Raw genomic sequence first — 18,356 nt, 5'->3', positions numbered from 1 at the left:
GCATTCAGAATGATGGCACTGCAGGATTATACAATTAAAAATTGTTTTACGTTATTTATTAAAATATTTTTGAATTATTTTCAGTGGCATTTATAACAAAAGGATTTTCTGAATAGACTTGTCTTTAACGTGTCTGGAGGAAAAATATAATTCTCTTCATACACGTTTGTGTAGTAATATGCTTTTTGTAATATGGACTTGCTTGAAATATTAAAAATATCAATATTACGCTCTATGTGCCAACTCTGTAGATTGCATAGGAGTAACTTTTAAATTCAGTTTATTTATAATCCACTCATTTGGAAAAGTTAATGTGCCATTTTACTGAAATAACCATACAGGATTCAAATAGTAAGGATATAAATATACGAGGTGAATTATATGGTATGTGAATTGTATCTTAATTAAAATATATTTTAAAAGTGGAAATCTGGGCAAAGAGGAATAATAGCATTTGTGTGCATTTGTATCTCAGAAGTTTATTGTCATTCATTTAAAAATCGGTGTGCCTTTAGAAGTAACTGCATTTGAACAAGAAATACTTTTTAATGTTTCTCTAAGGTTTGTCTTAGTGGCTTTCCAGTATTATTTTATACACCACTTCTTAATTATAGTATTTAAATTCTGGATCTGAATGTAGTGACAGGATGTATTCAGGTGATTTTATAATTGCTTCTCTGGAGACACAGTAGATAATAAGTAATTAGAAATAAGAAGTGAAGAGTGGAAATGGCAAGAGAAGAGGCACTGAGAAGAGTAGGAGAAATAAAACATGATCAGTCTTCCTTTTTCAGCTGGAGTTTGTTTACTTTGTGTTCCCTGCCATGAGTCTCAGCAGGGACTTCTGAGGAACCACATATAGACATCAGATGGTGGGAGAATTGTATTTCGTTATATGCTAGCACAGCAGCTCTCAAATCTTTTCAGCCAGGTATCCTTTTTAACACTGCCCATCCCTCTGAGTTGAAAAGTGTCTCCTTATTTATATCTTTAGTCAGGGTTTCTTCTCTTTCTCAAACTTTCAGGACACCTTCCTAGTATTGTAGGTAGTTGTTACGCTAAGCTCTTTCCTTTCCTTTGTTAGTACCCGTTCAGATTGGTAAATATTTTAGTAATTTGTACTGTTAAATACCAGTCTTTTTAACAGTTCTCTGAGCATTACACAATATATTACATGATTTGACTTGCCAGGTACTTTTAGTTCTATTCTAATATTAAATCATATTTTTATTTCTTATCTGCTAGGTATGGCATTTCACATATAGATACAACGATTGAAGGAACCTCAGATGACATGACTGTTGTAGATGCAGCTTCATTAAGACGACAGGTATTTAATGTACCAAATATCATATAATCCTAAATTATATTCATATAATATTTAAAGTGGTAGTTCCTAACATTTTATCATTTTCTGTCCAGTGGAACCCATGGATTAAAATATTTTATCTATCAAACTATTTATTAAACCATAATTGACTTTCCCATTTTGATTAAAGACATATTAAACCACTATTTACATGTTTTGATCAGCATAAAGCAGTATTACCAAAATGGATTGATGTAATTCTAGCCAATAACAAAGAATCCTAACATTTTAAGCAAACCAGTGCATCCATAAATTGCTCTGAAGCTGAGATGACCCTTCACAGTTGGAGCAGGCGGCCTGGGCCTTTTAACCCCATCACAGACCAGTCGGTGGATTCATGCTGCCTTCATAAGGGAGCATGAACTTGGGCAAGACAGTTGTTCAGCCCAGAACTATTCACAGTAGGGACCAACAGCCGAGGACAGTGCTGTCAACCAGTGACACTCCTAACAGGTAGAGAATTAGCCTTTTAGTCCTGAAGGGTGGCAGGTGACAGGGCCCACTATAGTAGGTTAATTTTTGGGATCCTTGTAGTAACTCAGAGAAGGCATAAAACAGTTAAAGCAGGTTAAAGGTGAAAAACTGAAGCTGAGTGACAGAAGCTCATAAGAGAAGAGAATTTAAGTGAATTTAAGCTGTCGTGGGTAACATTTTTTCTATATATAGCTTTCTTTATTTTGCTCCAAATGAAACTCTTCATGTTTGTAATAATTCTTTTTACAAATTAAACTACTTTGTAAGAATCTGATTGCGTCATGCATTAAAGCTTCTATTCATTTTTTGATGTTGTTTTTTACTTAGATAATCAAACTAAATAGACGTCTACAACTTCTGGAAGAGGAGAACAAAGAACGTGCTAAAAGAGAAATGGTCATGTATTCAATTACTGTAGCATTCTGGCTGCTTAATAGCTGGCTCTGGTTTCGCCGCTAGAGGTAACCTCAACTCTCAAAAATATTGTCTCAACAGCTGGAAATATAAAGAATTTGCAAACTTCTTTATTTCTGTCTTTGCATTGTATGCCGTTTTACAGTCCCCACCCTGAAAATGTATTTCTCCCAGAAAGGATGGGGGAAAGACTTATATTTGCAGAAGTAAAGGTATGTCCTGTCACTCGACTGTATTTAGTTTTAACCAGTTCTGCCATAACACCTACTTAAAATTCTCCCTTTGCATGTTTTGTAAATAGGACCTAGTTTGTTTGTTTTGTTTTGTTTTTGCCTCATCAATCTGCACAGCTAATTCTATGAATGGGAGAGAAAAAAGTGTACAGAAAATGGATTTAAAGAAGTGTCTGTAAAGGAAAAATAATACTTTATATTGTCCTGTTTCTCAAACACTGTTAGATTAAACAGTTTAGTTAATAGACATTTTTGCATCCACATTTCAACATTAACACTACTGAAGTCATGGTCTGGTGTCAGATTTAATAAACTCAAGTCACCTCATGTTTCAGTATCACCTTCAATAAAATAATTCCTAACATTTTCAGCAGTTTAAGATGAGGGCAAAATGTGCATTTTTATTTTTATTTTAGTTTTGCAGATGGTTTTCTATAAAGTACATTTTTACTGAGTCCGTGTGTGAATGATTTAAAAAACTACAGAATAAGGTACAAATGTAGTGTATTTAATAAACTGTCAACCAAAGCTATATTTGTGTATCAAAAGATTTTATTTCATCATATTGTGCTGTGAGCTATATTCCATATTATGTTTCTTTATATGCACCTAAGTTTTCCCGGCTCTGGAGCAAGTAAAGCAATTAATGACTTGGCAGGTAGTAAGAACCCACTTGCTTCCTTTCAGATCTTTGTCCTGGTAGTGGTAGGCACTGGTTTTGTTACAGCTGTTTTTGTAATTTGTAGTGTCTATAAAGTGGTTCAGATAAAAATACCTTCAGTTGGGCTTCCTTGGTGGTGCAGTGGTTGGGAGTCCGCCTGCCAATGCAGGGGACATGGGTTCGTGCCCCGGTCCGGGAAGATCCCACATGCCGCGGAGCGGCTAGGCCCGTGAGCCATGGCAGCTTAGCTTGCACGTCCGGAGCCTGTGCTCCGCAACGGGAGAGGCCACAGCAGTGAGAGGCCTGCGTACTGCAAAAAAAAAAAAAAAAACCTTCAGTTGTGTTGCTTTTTCCATTGTATTTAGCTGATATACTAAATCTGATGAGATTAAATGCATCAATGAAACCAAGTGCTGGGAACCTTTAGTTCCCAAACTTTTTTTTCCTTTTTTTGTTTCAGAAGTGGATAGAATTTTACTTAGGTGCAGTACTCTCCATACATCTTCAGTATCTTTCTACCAAGGCAGTGAGTTTTGAGAAAGGCAATTAGGGGAAATTCCTTAGATGTAGGTATATTGAACTGTTCTATTCTTGCTTCTCTCCTGTCCTTCCAAAAAAAAAAATACTTGGAGGAAGGATTCTTTTCTTTAATTCCTAGGGTTTATCCTGAGTTTGGTGACAATTTTTTTTACCCATGAAAGTCTTCTTTTATAATATCCTAATGATGTCATTAATTATATTAATTCTATCTTTATATATATATATCTCAAGGTAATTTCTGTGAATAATTGAAACTACAAAAATGATTTAAAAAACAATGGATAAGGGCTTCCCTGGTGGCTCAGTGGTTGAGAATCCGCCTGCCAGTGCAGGGGACACGGGTACAAGCCCTGGTCCAGGAAGATCCCACATGCTGTGGAGTGACTAAGCCCGTGTGCCACCACTACTGAGCCTGCGCTCTAGAGCCTGCGAGCCACAACTACTGAGCCCACAAGCCACAACTACTGATACTCACCTGCCTAGAGCCCGTGCTCTGCAACAAGAGAAGCCACCGCAATGAGAAGCCCGCACACCGCAACGAGGAGGGGCCCCCGCTCGCCGCAACTAGAGAAAGCCTGCACGCAGCAACGAAGACCCAACGCAGCCAAAAATAAATAAATTAAATTAAATTAAAAATAATAGTGGATAAAGTTAACACCTCTTTTGTTGGGCAGGCGTGAAAAGGATTGATTCCATAAAAGTCAAAAATGAACATGAGCAGGAATTCCAGGAGATAAGCACAAAAGCTATTTTTCTCCCTATTGACTTTTACCAAACACTGGAGACCTAGAACTTTCTCTCTTAATGGCTGTACGGGGGTAGGAGATATAATTACATGTCTTCTTAGGCAGGCCTTAGCTATAACAGGAGACTCCTGCATGAAACTCAAACCCCAAAAAACTACACCCTCAGTGAAAGGGTAAATGAGAAATCAACTTAGCAGCCAAAAGGGGACAACAAAGAAACATGTCTTCACCTTGTCACAGATCTAAAAACAAAAGAGCTTGAGTCTCTCTTAACTCCAAAACCAAGTCCAGCTATGCCAGCCTCCCTTCCCTAGAAGTCATTTTTCATCATTGTAAGAAACTGGTTTGGGAGTTGAGAGGAACAGATTCACTCCTGGTCAGGATGGTCAGGAAATACTTCTTAGATATTTGAGCTGAACCTTGAAATAAATAAATATATGATTTCAACAAGCAGAGAATGAAGAAAAGAGTCCAGATGCAGGGAACAGTGGAAGAAAAGGATACAGTCAGGGCCAGTAACAGAGTAATCAACCTACCATACTCACTAGTGCCATACAACTAAGTAGCAAGTACAAGTGTAGCAAGTACATTTTGCCACTACTTTCGGAACTCTGTTTAAAGGTTGGGTGTTTTTCACTTCTAGGAATATTTGTTGAAGCATTTGCTGGTTATTGACACTTTGAGGGATAATTTTATGAAAATATATTTGCAAGAGAGCTTTCCTTCTTTTCCTGCATGAATGTCTGTTATCCAGCTTCTTGATCATATTTGACACTGAAATTGAACTTCTTCTGGCCTCAAGTTTGGAAAAATGTAACTACCATAACTTGTTCTTTTACTTAAAATCTATTATCGTGTCAGTAAGTAGAGTCGTGTGTGCACAGCAGTGACCTCAGTAGTAGGCGGTTATAGCAGGTGCACCACAAGCCCTGCTCTTAAGGAATTGACAGATTAATGGAGGAGGAGGGAAATAAGGCTTATTAAAGAAGTAGAGGATTATAAAAATAATGTTTTGAAGGAGAAGGAATTTGAGATATATGCCCAAGAACAGGGAGAGAGTGTTTCAGATGGTGGATGCAGTAAAAAAATAAAAGTATAAAGATTCCAAAGTGAGATTGAACATGGGAATGGAAGTGAGAAATAAAAAACAATGAGCTTTGTAGATGACTAGGTGCATGTTGTATGTGTGTGTGTTGGGGGGGTGTATAGATGTGCATTTGTAAGTTTAGGTACCGGGGTGGAGATGGCATGTCCCCAAAAGCCACCTCACCACAAGTGGCCCATCGGCTTTAGGGATTTAATCAAGGCTGCAGTTTCCACAAGACCAAAATTGCAAAGAACTAACTTGCCAGCTATTTCAGCTGATTCTGCTACTGCCAGCCATCCTTTCTTTTGCCCTCTGAAATGAGAGGCTCACGTCTCTGTTCATGACCCTGTAGAAAACTGGGGTCATCTCTCACCCATTTCCAGGCTAATGAAGATTATATGCACTGTCATTGACTTGTTCAGTCAAATACAGTGAGCTGTCGTGCTTATTTTACTTGTGTTTTAGTTTTGTGGCTCTTGGCAGTTTGACATTCATTTAGTAAGTGTTGAGTCTTGGCTAAAACCTGAGTACTAAAGATAGGATTAATTCATTCAACAAAATATTCGTAGTGGCCCTACTTTGTATCGGGCACGGTACTTGGTACTGACTCTCCCAGGAGTGAATAAAAGAAAAATATCCCTGTACCCATGCAGCTTATGATCTTACGGGGGAGAGTGAAATTTAAGAAACAAGTACACATTAAAATGCTATTGCCGTTGTGATCAGTACTGTAAGTCAGCAGTCCCCAACCTTTTTGGCACCAGGGACCGGTTTCGTGGAAGACGTTTTTTCCACGGGGTAGTGGGGGATTGTTCAGGTGGAAATAAGAGCGACGGGGAGCGGCAGATGCTGAAGCTCCGCTCGCGCGCCCACTGCCCTCCTTCTGTGTGGCCTGGGTCCTAACAGGCCATGGACCGCTACCGGTCCACAGCCCAGGGGTTGGGGACCCCTGCTGTAAATGAAAACGCTAAAGGATACAGTAAAGGGAAGCCTGCCTTCCATTAGGCTGTTAGGGAAAGCCTCTCAGAAAAAGTGATACTTGTGCTGAAGTCTGAAAGATGAAGAGGATTTAGCCAGAGCTTAGACAGGTGGGAGTGGGAGGTGGGAGCTGGGCAGAGAAGAGGCCTTGCTGAGGACCTGAAGAAGGAAAGAGCTAATGAATAAATGGATGAGAAGGACATGGTCCCTGTTCTCTTAAATTGTCTTAAAGTGATGGATTTATAAACAAAAATATTTACGTTACATTGTGACAGGTATGATAATCGTGGTTTGGGTAAGTGCTAACTTAGTTCGTTGAAATCATGCACTCTGGGAAGGCTTTCTCAAGTAGTAGATTTTTAAGCTAGACCGTAAGGATAAATAGGTATTTATAGGAGTATAGGAAGAAGGTCTTTATACAGTAAATGGGTTCAGAAAAAAATGCCTATAAGTTCTTGATGTTACTGATTGGGGGGAGGGGGACAGCTATAATATATGTATTGTAAATTATTTCTAAAATCTTAAGCCCAGTGAATATAAATAATTGAAATAAAAAGCAGGAATGATCATATTCAGAAAACTGTAGATTTTGAGTTTTGTCTATTTTATAACGTTTTAATATGGTAAATACGCTGTTTCGTTATCCTGTCTTAAAGTTTGGCATATATATAAGCCAGATTTCGAAAGACTGATTTTTTTTCCCCTAGGTATTTATTGTTTTTTAATTATTGCGAAAAATGCGAACATAGGAAAATTGAAGAGTGTAATGAATTGCCATATGCCTATCACCTAAATGTAACATTTTTCAGTTGCTTCATTTTTTAACTGAAATGTCTTAAAAACATGACATTTTCCCCCAAACACATAAATATGCATTTCTGAAAAATAAGGACATTTTCCTACATAACCATAAAACCATCATCAGGCATAAAAAAACTAACAGTGAGCCCTTAATATTACCTAAACCAGTCCTTGTGCAGGTTCCCCCAGTTATCCCCAACGAGGTTCACGTAATCTATTTGGTTGAATCATGTCTGTCTCTTTGCTCTCTTAATCTAGAATAGTTCCCTCCACCCATCCAACTTCTTAGTTTTCTTATACTACATTTTCTTGTTGAAAGCAGGGGACTATTGTCTGTTTACTGTCCCACCTTTTGAATTTGTCTGAATAATGTCCTCTTTCCCTGGATTTTCTGTAAGCTGAATTAGATCTAAAAACTTGATTGTATTTAGACTACTGTTCACACTTGAATAACTCAGGGGTTAGGGGCGCCAGCTTTCCACGCAGTCAGAAATCCACATGTAACTTGGTTGGGCCTCCATATGCTCGGTTTCTCTGTATCCAGGACTCTGCACCCACAGATTCAACCAACTGCAGATTGTGTAGTACTCTAGTATTGATTTACTCTTGGAAGAAATCTGCATAAGTGGACCTGCACAGTTCAAACCCGTGTTGTTCAAGGGTCAACTGTATATATTTAACTTTTTTGAAGTATAAAGAAATGCAATAAAAAGGTCCCATACTTTGGCTTCCAGTATAACTTCTGTTCCTGCTTACCCTCCTCCTTCCCTCCCTTCCTTTCTCCACATATGAGAACATAGTTAGAAAATCCGAATAGTACAGAAAGACACAAAACAAATTGAAAGCTTCTCTCCACTTTTCCCCAAAGTCAACCACTGATGATATTTTTCTTTCCATATGAAAATGTGCATTTACCAACATGCTTCAGTGTGGAAGCTTGACTTGTTTTTTAAGTACATCAAAGGTGACTTTAAAAACAACCTTTGGATTAAACTGACTCATCCACAGCTTTCTAGATAATGTTCCATTATTGAATTTCTAAAAGCATGTCTTTTAAATGTCATTCTAAAATGGTTCAAACTAGTATTTCCGTCTTATTATTATTAAACTACACAATTCGGTTTCTTCGCTTAGAGACTCCTCCACACAGACAGCCAAGGAAGCCGATGAGTGTCTGACTGAGCCCAAACAGGGTCTCAAGAATGCCCACAAGCAGTAGACCTAAAAATACTGAGACATGGCTAACCCTATGATTGTTTTCTATAGAATTGAAGTGTAAGCTGTATGTTCTCCAGTTACTGGCTGTTGTGATGTTGATGGAGGGATTATTGAAATCCATAGGAGAAACACAAGAGTCGTCAAAGAACCACTGCAGATCGAAGGGTTCTGGATGAATGGCACTGAACAAAATGAAAGAAATGATAAAGATAAGATATTCAGGAATACCACTGACCATCTAAAGAATGCAGCATTGTGCCTAGAAAAGGACATGTATAGTAAAACAGAGTGCTTTTGAAACATCGTGCCCAGAAACTAGCGAAGATGAGGGTTTCTGAGCATGTACCGTGGTACTCTGAACAGCTGTAAAACGTTGACATCGTATATCCCATCACTCAACAAGCATCTACAGAGGATCTACTCTCAGGTTGAACTGTATGAAATTTTCTGTGTCAGAAAGGGTTGCATATTAAGTTTCCTGTGGTCGCACCTATTCATGCAGGCGCTCTTCTACTGGCTAAAGAAACTAAAACGAGCTCCCCCGTTCAAGGAGCTCAGTTCTTAGTGCAAAACTGCTGTGTTGCGTCTGTTCTTAAACCCGATGTACAATGTTTACTCACAAAAGGCATTTCAAATATGTCTGGTTAAAACCTTGTTGTAACAAGGTATGGAGAATGAGAAACTTTTAGCCCTAACACATCTGTCCTGACATGATTTATCTTTGGTTTTCTACAGTAGGACTAAGTGTTCTTAGAGAGTTTGCATTTCTGGATACCAGCAACTGATGTGCAGCCTGGGAAGAAGAACAGCATGTCAGCACGTGGAACATGAGTATGCTCATTGCAGTTTGCAGCGAGCGTAGGGTCACTCTTCTGTAATTGTTTACTCTCCGTAACTGTCTGTCTCCCCAACTAGAGTGGGAATACCTTGATGCTGTGACCTCCAGCTTGGCCTGGCGCCTGGTACATGGTGAGTAGCCATGCGCTGAGGACTGAATGTGTATAGCATGTGTGGTTGAAATCTCTAATTTTCTACTCCAGCTCTACTAGTAAAGGGAGTTTCTTTGGATTTTGATCCACAACAGCTGTGATATGCAAATTTTGAGAGATTTTTCTTTTTTAATGCAGCGAGATAAGGAAAAAGGGAAAAAAAATTTTCATGTAACTACAAAAGTGAATTCTAGTTATTTTCCATACTGAACAATATGTAGGTAACGAATGAATTAGGTTGTTCTTTTCTTCCAGTTTTACAAATTGTGCCTAGATTCAGGCACAGAACCATCTTACAAGACTGAAATGAGCCATTTCCATGTAACTCTTCAGCATTATTTGTTACTCTGTGAGTTAAACTTTTGATTCATTGTCATGCTGACTGTGTTTCTATTATGTTTGCATGATTCCATTGGCTGCTGCTTTGTTTCTTTCTTAAGGCTTATAGGTAAGCCTCTAGATTTTTTTTTTACTTATTGTGTTTTTATTCAGTTTATCAAATTATAAAGGTAATGTATGCTTAGGGCTTACAATTTTTTTAAATATTTATTTATTTTGGCTGTGCCAGGTCTTAGCTGCGGTGCACAGGATCTTTGTTGTGGCACGCGGGATCTTTAGTTGCGGCATGCAGACTTCTTAGTTGGGATGTGCATGAGGGATCTAGTTCCCCGACCAGGGATCAAACCCGGGCCCCCAGCTTTGGGAGCGCAGAGTCTTACCCACTGGACCACCAGGGAAGTCCCAGGGTTTACAGATTAAATTAGATCAGAAGTGGAGAAAGTCAGTGCTCCCTTCCTTCCCCCAGGGCATCCTCCATTACCATTCTCCAAAGATGAAAGTTAAGTTTTTGGTGTATATTTCCAGAAATTTTTAATATACATGCACATATGCAGCTGTAGATTTTTAAAAGACAAGGATAATCCATCTCAGTCAACTACCCCTTTTAGACAAGACCATACCCAAAGCATTCTGAATGCAGTGATTCCTCCATTTCTCTGCGATTGGGCCAATTGGGATTAATGTGCTAAATACCTAAGAATCTGTCCCACGCCAGATAACGTGGCACTGGGGCAGCACCACACTACTGTCCTAAGCTAACTAGCTGCAGCTGTGTAAGACGGCGAACGGTTACTCACATTAAGTTTTTAAATGAAAATTCACAACTGGAAGTTCTGTTGCCTTGAGAGTTACAAATGAGAGGGCCCTCCGCGAGAGCCTGGATGGACACCGTCAGGCAGTATGCAGCTCCAGTGACTGTGATCACATTCAGAAGTGATGAAAGAAACATCTGAAAAATAAAGTAGGCACATTTGCACACGTTACATGTTGCCTGTCTGTTCCCAGTTTCAGCAGCACATGCAGTCTCTATCATCAGCTGCTGCCATTCTGCTGACACCTTACAGTCCTAGATCTTCAGATCACCGTTTGATTAGGTGTGACTTACACAAGAAGGCAGAGGGCAGAGTGCCTGCCATTTCATTAGACTTGCTAAAAGGTCATTGGTCTTGCCACTGTTTCTGAAAAACCTGAGCTCGTATGCTCTACGTGAACCTTGTCCGTTTCAACGGACCACTACAGTGTGTCAGGAACAAAGATAGACTGTAAATAACTAGCAAAGTAACTATAATCCTATATGAATACCAAATGTCAGGGAAAGGTAATTTAAAAAATAAATAAACCGAACTCATGGCTATAAATATGTACCCTTTTAAACAGTGGCTCTCACCCCTATGAGCACATGAGAATCACACAAGGTGTTTTTGAAAGATACTAATGCAGAATCTCAGGGGGGCCACCAGGCATTGGTATGTTTAAGATTTTCCCCAGGTGATTCTAATGTTCCCATCAGGCTGAGAACCATTGCTTTAAAACCTCAAGCTCAGTCAGGAATATTTACTGTGATTTCTTATTTATTGATCTACCTGCTTCCTTAAAGAATTATGAGAGCCCTCAGTGTTACTTCGTAACAATGTTCATGGCATAAATAGTATGATGACTGGGAATTCTGGAGTCTGATGGATTTGGATACAAACCTACCTAGTAACTGTGCTACACTGGCAGGTTATATGCTTTCTCTGAGGATCAGTTTCTCAGTAAAACAGATCATAAAATGTATGGGTTTTCAGAAAAATAAGATAGCGTATTTGAAAATGTTCTGAGTATAGTGAGAGAAGGTTAATAAATATTAATTTCCTTTACTTTTAACGTAGTTACAATTTTATACATACCAAATGTTTGAAAAAATAAGTGTTGTCTCCTTTAACTTAACTGGATAAGGACAATTAACATTCTCCTCCTAGTAAACCAGTCTTTCACATGCATAAGAGAACTGAGGATACTTTTTCCCTAAGTATTTTATACACACCACAAAAGTAACAAATATTTGAGTATTATGAGATTGATTACAGCCCTGAGTGCAGACATAAATCTCCTTTCTTTGAAAACTTTTAGACTGAAACCGAAGATTGAGGAGAGGTCTGAAAGCTCGCTCCAAAACCAAATTTTTATGGGAAAACAAAAAGACAGACTTCACACTTTCAGCATTATCATATAAATTATTCTAAATAACATGTTTCTAGGACCAGCCCTACCACTGGAGCCACACGGTGATTCAGGAGATGCTGACGCTTCGGCGGCTTTGCTGAGATGCCGGTAACTGCTTATGCACCAGACCAGCTGTGCTGTGCTCACCCCGGTTTTGTTATTGCAGCGTGCTCTTTTCCTCGCTGCTAAGGACATCGTTGTTGCTGGAATGACCTGGAAATTACATCAACAGGAACAAAGAATATTATTACTTCTCATCAGATGATAAAGCAATAATCTTCACTTTCTACTTGCCAGCAGTTGTGGGAAGCCAAGAGGCTTAAGAGAATAAAAAGGAGATGTGACAATGTCCTTGATCTTGTGACCCTTAACGATCCCCATCTGGACCATAAAGATTAAAAAGGGGGAAAGGATGGGGGATTTCAGTATAGCAATTTAAAACTTCCGTCTACATTTTTACTTTGAGTCATCATTAGAGAGACTTGGATTTTAAATTTATTTATTCATTATTTTGGAGGAATGTTTCTGAAGGAATGGTTGCATCATCCAAAATTCACCTTTTTTTTTTTTTTACTATAATCTGCAACCACTTACCCAATTTCCCCAAAATAGTGTGAATTAATCTGGCAAGGATTCAGAAAGGAACTTGATGGTTTTGTCTGCCTGGTAGTTGGGAACTAAGAATTCTGTCACTACCCTTCTCCCACTTCCCTAACTTTCCTCTCACTCCCAGGGTCACCACCAGCTCAGTAGTTCCCCAAACTTATGATTTGAGAATTACTTTTAGTTCTACATTCTCCTTTCTACTCCTGTATCCATGGTATGGAATGATCTCACTTCGCACTGACGTTTAGAAATCTTGTATTACATTCTGTGTCAAGGGAACACATATTGCTGGGGAAAGCTGTAAGAAATGATGCCATGTTCACAGGACTTAGGTTAAAATTTCTACTAATAACTAGTCAGCAGCTATAACTGGAAATTCTTCATGAAAGAAGTTTTGTATTATTGGATTGTTGAATGTCGATTACTTCCTTACACTTAAGATATTTTAGCCATAAGTTTTTTGCCATCTCAGCACAGCTGCCCTTGAGTAGTTCTCTCTCTCTCCTTCCACTCTTGTTTTCTAACATTTTACTGAGTCCTAACAACATACCAGGCACTGTTATAGGTGCTATACGTGTTTTAGTTCATTCACAGCCTTGTAAAAATCCTATGAGGTAGGGCTTCCCTGGTGGTGCAGTGGTTGAGAGTCCGCCTGCCGATGCAGGGGACACGGGTTCGTGCCCCGGTCCGGGAAGATCCCACGTGCCGCGGAGCGGCTGGGCCCGTGAGCCATGGCCGCTGAGCCTGCGTGTCCGGAGCCTGTGCTCCGCAACGGGAGGGGCCACGGCAGTGAGAGGCCCGCGTACCCCAAAAAAAATCCTATGAGGTAGGTGCCAATTATCCCCATTTTACTGGGTCGGAAAACTGAGGCACAGAAAGCTTGAGTAACTTGCCTAAGGAAGTGGAAGAGTTGGGAGTCACAGTTGGGCATTAGGGTTCCAGAGCCCAGACTCAACCACTATTCCAGTCACACTGGCCGATTGTAGCAATTCTCTGTTCCCCCTTAGAGCTTGCACATTCTCATCTTCCCCACCACCATCACCCCCTCACTCACCTCATTGTCCTCCTCCTAATTGCTCCTTCCCCAATCCATTTTTTCAAGACCATGTCCACCTTTGTCCTTTCAGAGCAGGTCTCGGATTGAACAGCCTTACAAGGCAACTTTCCTGACAAACTTCACCCCACTCTGACCATGTGATGACTCCGTGTCACGTATGGAAAACACTGTATTGTTATCAAGCTTTGCTTGCATACTGCCTTGAACACCAACACTCTTATAATTCAAAGGGCACGTGTATGTATGGCAGCCTAGCCATTCAAGGCATAGCTGAGAGCCCAGAAGAAAAGGGAAAAGAAATGTATGTACCCAAATAGGTGTCAGTGTTCGTGGGCTAAATTTCTTTTGTTGTACTTAGAAGTGATACTGCCTTCTAAGCTTAAGGAACAAATCATTTAGAACAGGAACTGGCAAACTGGCCCACTGCCTCTTTTTTATAAACTTTTATGAAAACAGACATGCCCATTCGCTTACTTATTATCCACGCTGCTTTGGCGCACCAGCAGTAGAGTTGAATTATTGTGAGGGAGACTGGCTCACAGAGGCTAAAATATTCACTACCTGGCTTTTCGCAGAAAAAAACGTGTTAACCCCTGATTTAGAAAATCTGTTAAAAGAAAGAGCAACATTAAATTATAATTAAAATGGATAAATCATTCCATTTTCCTTATTGATGTAAATTGAACTCTGCTAACTTTCTTGAAGGTTAATTTATTCCAGAGATGCTGAAAGAGATACTTTCATAGTTCCCTTCTCTTGCAAAGGAATTTTATAAAGTAATACTAGCTTATCATGTATGAATCCTCACCTGGTTGACTTCATGGCATGTTGACACATCTTTGTTACATCATTATGGGTAACTTGATAACTCTGTATTTCAACCATTTTGCTTATTCAGAGCTTTGGAAATTAGAGGGGCTCTTTATAGGATGAACATTAAAATGTGAAAGTGTGTGTGTGTGTATGTGACTGAATTATAAGTCTTCCAGATAATCTCCTGCACAAATAAGTAATCTTGAGAATAATCTTTCTCTTCAATTCCTAAGCACATTTGAATGCATGAGTTTTTGTGAAACTTTTTCTTGATAGTCGTTTGTTTTTATAAAGAAAAGAAGTAGCACTGTTTATTTTTCCTTACAGAAACCCATATTTTCATCCAGTTTTAGAAATAAAGCATATGATTTCATAAGTGAAGTACAGAAGAGCTTTAGACCATTACAACTCTAATAGAATTCAAACTTTCAGGGTTCCTCTAAGTACTTGAACATGAAAGTAACAAACAAAACAGTGGCTCATTATATAAAATCTATTTTGAAAATTTTTGTTAGACATAATATTTTCTAATGTAACGTTCAACAATTTCTTCTCTTAAGATTTTAATAATTGGTGAATTATTACACAATAAGTGAACTCAGTAAATAGGCATGATTAAGATTAGGCTTGCAATTAATCTATAAAATAAAATGGCCTTTATTTTTTAGAGGAAACATTTCAAGGAAACATTTCAAGTCGTTTTTTCAGGCCTTGGAAAAAGAATGTGTACTGATTTTTCCATTTGGCAGATAATAGGTGAAGGTAATTACATAACATTTTTACTCTTAGTTATGGTTTCAAAGATGATAAGGTTCACCTCTGTTTTGGGTAAATCATAAAACCATAAAATGACTGTATTTTATGAAGTAATCAGTAATGAATTCCATAGTTTTTATTATTGACTACTTCCTGCAAAATTCCGTTTTTGAAACAATACTAATTTAAAATGCTACAGATTAGAAAGATTTCAAGAACTATGACAAAAGTGCTTATCACGACAGTGATTTCTTCATTAACTTTTCTGTGTATTTACAAGTATATTGAGAGTTCAATGTTTTGAACTAAGTCAGTATTTTGATAGATGTAAAGGACACAATTCCCTTTGAAAAAAGATATTCTTCCACATTCTATGTATAGCCAAGGATCAAGAAAATAACCTTTCTATCACCCACTTATTTGCTTGTGAGCCTAGTCTAGAGTTTGAGGCTCTAGCTATAAAATGTCTATTGAACGTTTCAAAGAGTTGTTTGATACTTTGAAGATATTCCACAATACCGAGTAATAGTTAGAGCCTGGCGTGATACCAGCACATTGTTAATAGTTATTGAGGTGATAAAGCAAACTTAATCCTGGAACAAGAAAAGTCCAGTACTTCCCTGGTGGCGCAGTGGTTGAGAGTCCGCCTGCCGATGCAGGGGACACGGGTTCGTGCCCCGGTCCAGAGCCTGTGCTCTGCAACAGGAGAGACCACAACAGTGAGAGGCCTGCGTACTGAAAAAAAAAAAAAAAAAAGTCCAGATTCTCTGAAGCAATTTCATATTTATGTAATTTTTCTATGCTTCAGTTTCCTGGTCACTTAAGTTTATTGGTTAAGTTATAGATCTTGTCTTTCCCCTTTGTCGGCCTGAGACAGGTGATGAGGATTATGTTGCTAATACTGGTGGAAAACAGAGATTTGGAGTCAGATAAATCTGGAATTGGGTTTCACACCTACTATGTGACCTTGTTAACATTCTTAACGTTCTGTTTGCTGGTCTGTTAAAATACAAATGTTAATAACTACTCAGCCAGATTATTATAGCATGTAAATAAGATAGTGTAATGTATGAACCCAGTCGTTAGCACTTAACAGTGGTCTCTCTGTTTCATATATAATGACGTACAAGTGTTTTCATGTTAAGTCTGGAGATAAGACTAGAATAAGACTAGAAGCAATAACTGATCATCATTGTAACACACATACACACACACATATACATCCAAGCAAAGGCGCATTTCTCTGGCATTAACGAGACCGCAAGTGGGTGTTATAGCACCCAAGTGGTATAACAACAAGGCTCTTGAATGCTGAATTTTCAAACTTCAATTACATCCCCATTTGACTTGACTGATAGGGAAACAAAATCACAGGATAAATGATTTGCTAACAGTAGTATATCGGAGAATATACAACCAGAATATCTCAATATTCTGTCATGTCTGAAAACAGGATTTATTGCTCTACACAGTGGGTACCACCCAGGCCTACTGAATCAGAATTCCCAGAAGGTCTGTGAATCTACATGTATTACAAGTGCCTCGGGTGACTTATGATCAGATACATTGGGGAGTTCTATCTTACACTGCTCTGCTGCAGATTTCAACAAAGATTGACCTATTAAAAATTACCGAACATTAAACAAGCACCATAATGTATGAGTTGTAAAAGATCTGAGTCAAAACATCCCTGAGGTCAGAAAGCCAGGGTTTCAAGTCCCAAACCTCTTGGGCCAACTCCCCTTGGTGCAGGCAATGCCATATTCATGCCTCACAATTGTCATCCAGGAGACTCATCGGGCATGGAATGTTTCTTGCACTTCCTTTTGAGCACTTCTTGCTTTTGCTGTATTCCCTGTGAATACTTAGAGCTGGTTTTGGCAAAGGAAAGCTGAGGGAATAAATTCAAAAAGTCCCGAGCACTAACTATGAAGCTTGGAAGAACAGCCTTATATGCGAAGAAGTATGATACGTAATTACCCAACCAACGTTTATCAATATCTTATTTTTTGCCCAAGCTCCCTAGCCTGTACCACAGTTCATTTAAATTGTTCTTCACTGATGCCAATATAAATTAATACCATACTCACTGATCCTCACTATATCCTAAGCCAAGACATAGCTCACGGCAAGGCTGCAAGATGGTCTTTAGACCATGTTCAGTAAAATGGCTCCAAATCAAGTTAAATAAATTTCACTCACCATCAAACCTGCTCCAATAATCCCAGGGAACAACCATTCAAAGCAAGAGATGGGGTTTTTTAAAGTTTGGTCTTCCTCCACTAAGTTGACAATTAGAGGTATTGCATTGAGAGTTGCTCCCAACAGAAGTAGAACCTGCAGGCTGTCCATCCTTCACAGCAGGTCATGGTCACCCCCTGGTTTGAGGAGAAACCCTGTCAGGGTGGCTGTTTTTGTGGCACTGTCTTGCCTTTTATCCTGAGCTTTCTAGTTAAAGCTCAGCACTTACAAAAAAAAAAAAATTACAGAAATGAGTTCAGAGTCCAGTAGGGCAGGACATTATTATGAGGAGTATTGCAGGAAGTAAGGACGATTTTACGTTACCATGGGGTGGGGAAGGTAGGTGGGAAAAAAAATCTATGGTTGCTACTAGATAAATTTATGCATGAAAATCGGCAGATAAAAAAATGGGTTTAAGATACACTCTTCTAACATATTTTACATTATACCAGTATGCCATATAAAAAGTAAAAACAAGAATATCCAGTTATGATAACCTATTTTTCTTGTTGTATTGATATTATTACCAGCTATGGAAGGTCCTTGTTTTGAAATTGTTCAACAAGGAAATGAATATATATGAGATTGGGAGAAAACATTTTCTCTGCTGCCAATGTTCTTGATTAGTCAAAATGTTAGGGTTCAGTTTCAGGCTGTATGCTCACACACACAAAACAGGCTTTCTACTTCTTGGTCTCTACCCTGTGAAGACTGACTGGTGGTCCTGTGTCTGTTTACTGTGAGATGCCTCTATATTCTCATAATAAATTATCCCCCTGTTAGTACTTTAAGTGGGTTTCTTTCTTTTTTTTTTTTTTTGAAAACAAAG

The 18,356-nt window shown here is 38.7% G+C and overlaps 2 protein-coding genes across 15 annotated transcripts in view; one reads left to right on the top strand and one right to left on the bottom strand.

Moving 5' to 3' along the window:
• The window catches only part of MFF (mitochondrial fission factor), a 43,720-nt gene extending 30,435 nt beyond the window's left edge, over positions 1-13,285 (top strand). For 8 of the 14 annotated variants that reach the window (XM_024740509.1, XM_024740507.1, XM_024740506.1 and 5 more), the window contains 2 exons: positions 1,246-1,330; positions 2,171-2,944. In XM_024740509.1, coding sequence (XP_024596277.1) covers positions 1,246-1,330; positions 2,171-2,302 — 217 coding nt within the window. In that variant the 3' untranslated portion in view covers positions 2,303-2,944. Of the gene's footprint in view, positions 1-1,245; positions 1,331-2,170; positions 3,030-3,922; positions 3,941-8,569; positions 9,215-9,256; positions 9,417-12,089 lie in introns of those variants that run through there. The other 6 variants (XM_024740502.1, XM_024740501.1, XM_024740500.1 and 3 more) reach the window with 6 other exon arrangements.
• TM4SF20 (transmembrane 4 L six family member 20) lies at positions 4,263-17,655 on the bottom strand. Its single transcript, XM_024740514.1, is given in 5 exon segments — positions 4,263-8,703; positions 10,647-10,798; positions 12,202-12,267; positions 17,489-17,625; positions 17,628-17,655. Coding segments are annotated over 5 exon segments (675 nt in total). The 3' UTR covers positions 4,263-8,411.
• Positions 17,656-18,356: the final 701 nt, after the last annotated feature.

The sequence above is a fragment of the Neophocaena asiaeorientalis genome, unplaced genomic scaffold (genome assembly GCF_003031525.2).
Source record: "Neophocaena asiaeorientalis asiaeorientalis breed wild unplaced genomic scaffold, Neophocaena_asiaeorientalis_V1.1 scaffold388, whole genome shotgun sequence".
NCBI classification, from domain to species: Eukaryota; Metazoa; Chordata; class Mammalia; order Artiodactyla; family Phocoenidae; genus Neophocaena; species Neophocaena asiaeorientalis.
Note: the sequence above shows the minus strand (reverse complement) of the source record. Positions and strands in the feature narration are given on the sequence as shown.